The sequence below is a fragment of the Primulina huaijiensis genome, chromosome 15 (genome assembly GCF_012295235.1).
Source record: "Primulina huaijiensis isolate GDHJ02 chromosome 15, ASM1229523v2, whole genome shotgun sequence".
In the NCBI taxonomy this organism is placed as follows: domain Eukaryota; kingdom Viridiplantae; phylum Streptophyta; class Magnoliopsida; order Lamiales; family Gesneriaceae; genus Primulina; species Primulina huaijiensis.
The window spans coordinates 5,286,094-5,295,083 of record NC_133320.1 but is presented as its reverse complement, the minus strand read 5'-3'; the positions used below and the strand labels follow the sequence as shown (position 1 = coordinate 5,295,083).

At 34.1% G+C, this 8,990-nt stretch overlaps 1 protein-coding gene across 1 annotated transcript; it reads left to right on the top strand.

The window, feature by feature from the left end:
- The first annotated feature begins 3,294 nt into the window (after positions 1-3,294).
- LOC140960576 (uncharacterized) lies at positions 3,295-8,571 on the top strand. Its single transcript, XM_073418881.1, has 6 exons — positions 3,295-3,656; positions 4,083-4,165; positions 5,042-5,278; positions 6,297-6,455; positions 7,422-7,511; positions 8,140-8,571. Exons 1-6 carry the CDS (start codon positions 3,337-3,339, stop codon positions 8,331-8,333), a joined length of 1,083 nt encoding a protein of 360 aa, XP_073274982.1. The 5' UTR covers positions 3,295-3,336; the 3' UTR covers positions 8,334-8,571.
- The last annotated feature ends 419 nt before the right edge of the window (positions 8,572-8,990 follow it).

Genomic DNA, 8,990 nt, shown 5'->3' with positions numbered 1-8,990 from the left:
ACGCACCTCATCAGTAAAATATTTAGAGTACAATACCTCCGTGAAGCGTGTCCAGCTCAGCGTAGCCAAGTTCAGGGCTACTGATGCTCCTTCCCACCATGAGCAGACATCTCCTCCGAATAAGTAGCTGGCACACCGGACTCTGTCTGCATCTCCAAGCTCCATGAACTCGAAGATAACTTCAAGGGACTTGATCCAGCCCTCGGCAATCATGGGGTCTATCGTCCCTGAAAATTCCTTAGGACACATCTTCATGAATCTCTCGTAGACAGCCTCAGGCCCTGTCGGCCTGGTCGCCCCAGCATTGTTCCCCGCAAACTGTGCGAAGAACTGAGTCATAACAGCTAGCATCTGGGCATTCATATTTGGTGGAGGGGGTGGAGGTCCGTTCCCCTCCTATCTTTGCTCCTCCCTTTCCTCATGACAAGGCTCATCATCACCTCTCGGGCGTCCAACTTGGCGTCTAGGAGGCATACTGTTCCATAAATAACCCATACGTAACCAACATGCATAATTCCATAATTTATTTAAATGTAAATAAATACTGAACGATTAAAATCTAAACGTAAAAATACTTCATGAGAACATGCAGTTAAAATAATTCCGGCTTTAAATAAAATGCATGAATGTAAAACTTACAGACCGAAGACGTGACTTCATGAGCTTCTCGTGGTCAGTAGTAGTACAACCCTTTACAAGAACATTGGCTCTGATACCAGCTGTAGAGGCCTCTAAATACGTACTTGAAAATTTGCGGAAAATTTAAAATTTTTCTTTTTAATTAATTAAAATGCCTCATTCATAAATAAGTAACTGATAAAAGTTTAACCATTCAAAATAACAGCGGAAGTAAATGTTTGTTTGCAAGATAATAATTTAAAACAATTCAACAACGAAGAAATTTGTTTGAGTCAAAATAGTAAATGCTAAAAATATGAGGTCCTCGGGTTCCACTACTGTCGACCTAAGCTAGCTCACTGGTCCCCGCACTCGGTCCCTGCATCATCGATACCTAGCTCAATTGCTACCAGACTTGTGCTAAGTATCTATATGTCCAGGAGATCTTAGGTTCGAGTCTGGGGAGGTACAAACTCCAGTGCCTGGGCTGGAGGAGTCATTGAGTAATGGGTCATGGGATAACCGACTCCCGCCAGTTGGATCGGGAACAGCCCATGGGCATTACAATTTGAGTATCCAAACATGTATAACAAATATCAGCATGGATGACCTATGTTTTTTCTATGATGAAAATTAGTACAAAACATTAAAAATGTGATAATAATATATGATATTTGTATATCAACTCTTTCAGATCTGTTATCAATATATGATATTCAATACCCAAACAAGTGTAGCAAGTGTTGATATTAATATAATTGTTTCAATTTTTTACTCAAGATCTTATCTTTTGTATTAGATCTAAAACAATTGATACTCAAATATCATATATTAGTACCATATTTTCAATGTTTTGTACCTATTTTTATCCATTCAAAGATATGTGAGTCCAGAGAGAGCGATTTTTTTTTTTTTTGAATCAGATAGTTCAAAAATGTTTTTCTCTTGCAAAAACTTAACATACATTTATGTTTGGACTTCAAATTTTAAAAATAAGTTTCCCTTAAATTTTTATATTAAAATCAAAATTAAAATAATTCTGGCTAGGATTAAAGAATATGATATGTTGTTGTTGTTGTTGTTTTTTTTTTTTTGCAAAATACTTGATATAAAATATCACCAATAAAGTTCATTTCCGGTTTTCCATTCAATTTATTAGGGCTTATTCAAGGATTGATAATGCTGATGTCAGCGTTAGTACATTCATCACATGTTCTTGCAAGCAGCAAAGATGAGATTAAGTTGCATAAATAATGTCGAAATATAATTTTTTATTTCATTAAATAAATTTGTATTTAAAAAACATAATAATTAAAAAAAATACAACTACACGTTACCAAAATTTAAAACACAATTAAAAATTACGCATGATAAAAAAAATTGATGAATTCCACTTTGCATTCCCATCCAAACTCCAAACATATTAAGAGTGGGTCTCATGTGAGACCGTCTCACGGATCTTAATCTGTGAGACGGGTCAACCCTACTCATATTCACAATAAAAAGTAATACTCTTAGCATAAAAAGTAATACTTTTTCATGGATGATCCAAATAAGAGATCCGTCTCACAAATACGACCCATGAGACCGTCTCACACAAGTTTTTGCCCATATCAATCTAGATATTTTTATAATTTTTGAATATTTTTCTAATAATTTATTTTTATTATTTTGGATTTTTTTTCATTTAAAAAAAATAATTTAAATATTTTTTACAAAATAAAATTTAACAAAGACAAGAAAAATCTGACCATATTTTTTTCCTTAAAAACTTGCACGTGGAAATACCTGCGTGCGAAGTCCTCGATACAAGAGGGTCGCATGTCTTCTCGTCCAATGTAAATGCTCTTAAAAGTGAATTATCACCTAACATGAAATTTTGAATTTTTCCATTTTGAAGATGTTTATTCATTGACCAAAAAATAATTATATTTTTTCAGAAACTAAAAACAAACAATAATTCGAGAAATGATGCCAACGGATAATATAAACAACAAAAAAAAATTATAATCAATATTAAAAAATTGTGTTTAAAAAATAGAATTTGGTAGCATTTGAAGAGTATACATATTTTTTTGGAAACTGCAATTTTGGTTTATATATTTGTCCTATTTCAGTATTACTTATGTATATTTCAACTTCTTGTTTTTAGTCATTTTTAGTCGAAAATATTGATATGACGCTGAACACTTCAATATCATGTTACAGTCACATTGCCATATCAGCATCACGTTGAACAGGGACCTAAATTGCAAAATAACAAATATATTAGACCAAGACTGAAATCTGATTATATAGATGACTAAAATCGCAGAAAGATAAATATATAGAATAAGTATTGTTTGATGTACTTGATAAGGTGAGATGAAACATATATTTTTTTTATTCATCTCACGTCTGTCTCATTTTTTAAGCCATTTTAATTTCATCAATCAATATATGATGATACTCGGATGTGAGTTGCACTAGACATCCCTTCTCACCCAAACAATGAGCATATGATAAATATGATATTATTAAAATTTTACAATTATATTATTTGACAATAATAATTGAAATAAGTTTTGCAAATACGATTAAGATTTTATAAATAACAAATACAATAATCATACAAATTAAAAAGATATTAAGGGGTAAAGTGCAATTTCTTATAAATAAGCGGAAATTATTAATCGTGATATCCCATCATCATCAATCGAATCCCGTTTCCCTTTGCGTATGCTCTGGTCACAGGTGACAATGGAAACTAGAAACAGCAGCGGAGCTACCACTCTCAACTGGACTGAGGCGGTGGAGGATCTTGTGCATGCCGGAGAAATCGACCAAGCAATTTCGATTCTTGAACCTATTGTCGCCAGGCTTGAAAAAGAAATTGGAAAACATGAATTCCAGAATATTGTTGGCAGCTCATCTACTTCCAAAGACGATCAGTTATACGCAGCGTTTCAAGACTTGTACAAGCTATATTCCGCCAAAGGTCTCTCTCTCAGGGCCGATCAAGTTCTCTCTCGTGCTCTACAAATCAAACAACGAAAAGGGTGAGTCCCTTTTTTTGTTAGGTAGTTATTACAGGGGACTGAATGGATTCTTGAAATGCGCTGATGATGTTGCATAAGGTGCACTGTGAAGTTTTGTTTCGCTCTTGCAATTTAGCAATTTTTTTGGAGGAATTTTTTAGACGAGGTTCAAGGATAGTTTTGCTTTTATTTGTTAATTTCTTTGATTTTATGTATTTTGGGTGAGTGAAGAAGATGTGCGATTTGTTTCATTTTTGTAGTTGTACAAGTATTTTGAAGGAACCACATCGAAATAAGTGCACCTCAAATTGTTTTGTTCGTGTGCTATTCGAATCTTCATATAGTGAGATTAGATCACAGTCGCAGATGACTGATTAAGTAAGAAATCTTGGTTTCTTGGACTTATATATTTTTGTATGCAATTACTTTTTTGTATTGGATATCCAGGATAAAAGAGGCAGCTGCTGATGCAAATTCAGAAGCTGGCGTTTCTGCAAATCCGGTGATTGCTTCGGATGGAATTGCAGAAGGTGGCTTGTTTTTCTTTCCTAACGCTATGAAAGTCATTTGTTTATATGTTTATCATGCATTCATTTGTCATTTCATAGTTAAACCCGTTGTGCTAACAAATTTTGATTTGCACAGCCGAGTCGTTTGGATGGTGATTATATCCTTATTTAATCTTAATTCATTGAGCTAACATATTTAGGTGAATGTTAGCCCTATCTTTCTTTATGGACTGAAACTTTTGTTGCACATAAGATATAAATGAAGTCAGAATGGTCATATATACCATATTTCCTCGAGCAACATGGCCCTCTTGTTTTTAATTGTTATTGAATGTTGTTGCACCTGACTGCAATGCTTGCTTCTTCTTGTTCTATAATCCAAGAAAATATGAGATTGGTAGATCTCAACTAGTTTCTGCTTAAAGGACTATGAGTGGCCAATGAACATCATGACTGATTGCTAGACATTTGACTTACTGCAAATATACGGACCAATTATAAAGGTTGCATTTAGATGGAAGGATTTGATTTGGGGAATGATTTGAAATACATCCACCAATCTCAATCGTCATTACCTTTAACTAAACTAGTAAAAAAGATGGATTTGAAATCCTTCCAATATAAATCCATCCAGACAATCATATAGATTTGAAAGACTTCAATTACCTTAATACAAAATGGACCTTATATTAAATTGATGATTGTTATCTTTTCTGTGCTGCTCTGCTTGAGAAATAAGAAGTAATGGGTTATTGTTGGCTGTTTGTGCCTGCAAAGTTCATCTGGACTTGATAAGCATCAAGAGTGTTGTTAATGCATAGATTATCAGGTGTTCTTTATATTTTAAATGGTGTTTGTGCAGTTTGGATTTGCATCTAATACTTTTGTTTCTTATAGACTGGGAAGCTATTGCAGATCGTGCTCCTGAGGAGTTATTTACCCCCCTAAATTTACCCGGAGTATCGGAACTTTCTTTAGAAGACTCAAAAGTTCAAATTGCAAAGAGGCGTGGAAGAGGAACATTTTCATACAAGAAACAGGGACTGTACAGTGATAACCAATCTGATGAAACTGTTTTTGATGACCCAGAAACTAACTCCTCAAACACTGTCACAAACTTTGAAGAACAAAACTGTGCGTCTATTGGAATTTCATAATTGTTGTACTTAAAAATTCAAACTCTCTAAGCTGTCATAAGTCCGTTCTATTTTAGTGTCGCCTTTTGTCGTTTCTTGGGTTTATCTCTACAAAATATGTTAAATGGTTCTTCAGTTTGTCATTTATGAGTGCATTTTGTTTTTCCAATTTTTGCATTGCTTTTGAATCACGACTGATTGATTCCATCCATTGAAAGGTTAGTTCTTTTGGAATAATGGGAAATCTGAAAAAAGGGGTGTGGCATGGATACATTCTCAAATCATGAAATTAGGAACATTCTTTTATCTGTTCAGTATCCCATGATACTCATTTGGGAGTTCATGTATTAATATTGCTAGTCATATAGGCTAATGGATGTGAATTGTTAGAGGTTGTGGCTTGGTATCATATTTGACGTTCCATTGGCGTATCATGCGTTGTTTCCTTGATTATTTTTTCCCATGTTCTTTATCAATTTACTTTATGTTATGTATCACCGAATGGTGTTTTGTGTATTAAACTAATTAAATGTGTACCGGATTTCAGTTTTCTTTCATGATACTTGAATGATCATTTTTAATGATAATTGATGCTTGAATGAGTTCATCCATATTATTAATAGCTATTTCCTAAGTACCTGGAATCTGAACGAATCTCTTTGCTAAGTACCTGAAATCTGAATGAAACAAATTTATCTCAGCACACTAATGGAGAATCCAAAATTTATTGTCCAATTATTTTTCTTTGGGAACTTTTTGTTTTTTGGAAAGTAGGGTTGTACATGACGAAGGAGGGAAAGAGAAAGTAAAGCTTGGACATGAATTTGAACTATGATTAATCAAGCTTTGGTTGAGCTATGAAATTTGGAATGGCTTGGAAACCCCACTCAACTTATAAACATTTACGATTTTTTTTATTTGTTCCTTGTTCAGTTTTTTAGGTATGTTTTTGTTAATATATCTTGATAATGGTACCCTCTTGTTTCTAACTCGCCACGTGGGGTTTTTTGTTTCAGTCATATACGGTACACGTCATGTTCTAGTTCTTGCTGGCTTCTCTCCAAACACTAGGACAACAGACTTAGAAAAGGCTTTTGAAAAATTCAAAGATCGTTTTGTGATTCGTTGGGTGAACGATACAACAGCTCTTGCAGTGTTCGGAACACCATCTGCCGGTAATGACATTCATGCATCTTAAGGCTCTTTGAGTTTTGTGGTATTCAATTGACTAAATGTTTAGGATTCAGGGGAAAAAATTAGTTTATTAGAGGGCAAACACATTGTTGGGGAATTTTGGAAGTGGGGTTTTGTATGTATTATTTTGGTGAACTTTGATGTTCCTTGATCTGATACCCACCTACATTTTTTAAAAATGTATTAAACACAAGCATACCGTCATTTGCTCGAGTATTTACTTCTTTGTTGCATTCTCTCTTCATTATGTATTATAATGTCGAATGTCGAATTTATTATGTCCATCCACAAAAACATTTCCTTGATGTAAAACAAAGTGCGTCGTCAGTATTTGAATTTCTAACCCTTCAATCAAACCTTGCCTTTGAAATTTCAAAAATAAAATACATTTTTCCGGTTGTTGGCTATAATCTACCCATACCTTATGAATGAAAAAAGCAATGCATTTTACTTGCTTTGCACGTCTGTCTCCTAGTATAGTAGTTATGTATTACTAACCAAAACTAGTAACCATATGATGCCATCATACTTAGTACATGCAAGTTATTTATTAATGTTCGATAGATCTCTCTCTTTTTAGAAGCGGGTCTAGGAATTAGGGAGAGAGCATGAGATTGGATCACGGGGGATATAAAAGAGATTTTGGTGGAGAAGAATTTCAAATTTTAGATTTTTTCTATAAAATTAATAAATATGTTTTAACCCCATGCTAGTTCCTCAGCTCCTAAATACAGTTTCCCATGCTGACCTTGTACATGATGTGTTCAAAATTCAAATAAACCTTTGTTTCAGCTATTGCTTCGAGGATATATAAGGAAATATACTCTTGCAAATAGTTTCCCCTAGGAGTACAAATATATATATTTTTTAAATTAGCAAATTCCTAATTTTAAAATTGAGTGGGAAGTTTAATACTGGTGAGTTATACTTTCTGTTTCTTGATGTAGCTCTTGAGGCTAACAATTCAATCCAATGCTCGTTTACTGTAAACGTACTTGATCAGAGCAGCGAACTTCTCAGCTCAATCCAGCCAAAAGGTAACAGTTGTTAATTATTTTTCTAGATGGTTATGAACTATGGAACATCCCTTGTTCGATATTTATGCATGCAGTCATAGAATTTTTGTAGCAACTAGTTAAGACGGAAATGGTTATTTTCCTTATTAGTTAAACGAACACGTATAATTCTTAGTTCCAATGAATCCAACGCATTTTACTATGGTAAATGTGTTTTGCTTGATCACCTGTTATAGACATAAATGATCTGTATGTTTTTCCTTGTTTACAGTCACATCGAATGATGATCTTCGGGTAAAAGATGATTAGAATGAAATCTGGGTAAACCCCATTTTGTTTTATAGGTTAGGATGAAATCTGGGTAAGGGATACGATGTATCTTGTTTCGTATTTACCATGCCTTCCATGGTAAAATATTCTGATTAAAGATGATTGTGATGAAAATGTTGGTACGGAGATACAACCCATAATGTTTTTTCTTATTTGATACGCCTCGGATACTTGTATTAAACATTTGTTGTGATGAAATCTTGTTATAGAGAGAAACGATCAACGATGATTATTGCATCCCATTAAACCATGATTAGGATGAACTCCAGGTGTAGGGAAACATCCATATTTGATCCTTAGAGTTTATATCTTGTTGTAGAGTTGGAGCCTCCACGCCCAAGGCCTCAAACGTCTGCAAGAACCGCACAAAGAATGATCGCACAGGGAATGGGAATAAAGTTGCATTCGAATTTCGGGTCAACTGAACTGAGGAAACAGGAAGTGGCTCGAAAAAACCGGATTCTTTCAAGGCAAAATATGAGGGATGATGCCTGGGGAGCTGATGAAAATTAGAAAGGTGGTGGTTTTAATCTTAAAAATAGAGGATGGGTTTGTTCACTGATTTCTGGGCATTTGAATTGATTCTTGATTGATAATATATTGTTTTGAATTACAGTTTTAAATACGGCTCTACCCTGGAAAATCAAGGGTAATTTTACGTGCAAGTGATGTGAAAAACTTTTGATGGAAAATCCAAAAATCAAAAGATAGACGATCAAGTTCTTGTTGTTTTGTACTCGATTGAAGGATTTTCATTTGATTCTGAAGCTTCACACCCGCTGTCTCCGTTTGGTTGACTGTCTCACGAACACTGATCTTGAATTATATGAATTTATATCTTCAAAAGTCAACGTGTTCGAATATCGAAAAACTGAAAAAGTCAGCTATAAACTACAACTTTTAAATTTGATGATGATGTTCAGGAAAATCTAGCCAATTTTGTTGGAGATACAACCTTGAATATTTTGGATATATCGAAGTATTGAGTCGTCATTCTTGGTGTGCGAGAAATAAAGAAAAAAATTGAACTGATAACATTATGTTGCAACAAGTTTCAGTCAGTGACACCATTTTCATTCTGCGAAATTTTGAAGCATTGCAACTGTTTTCGCGAGAGAACGATCTACAATTTCGAAAGAAGTTCTAGCATATTGATCTTTAAGTCGAGTG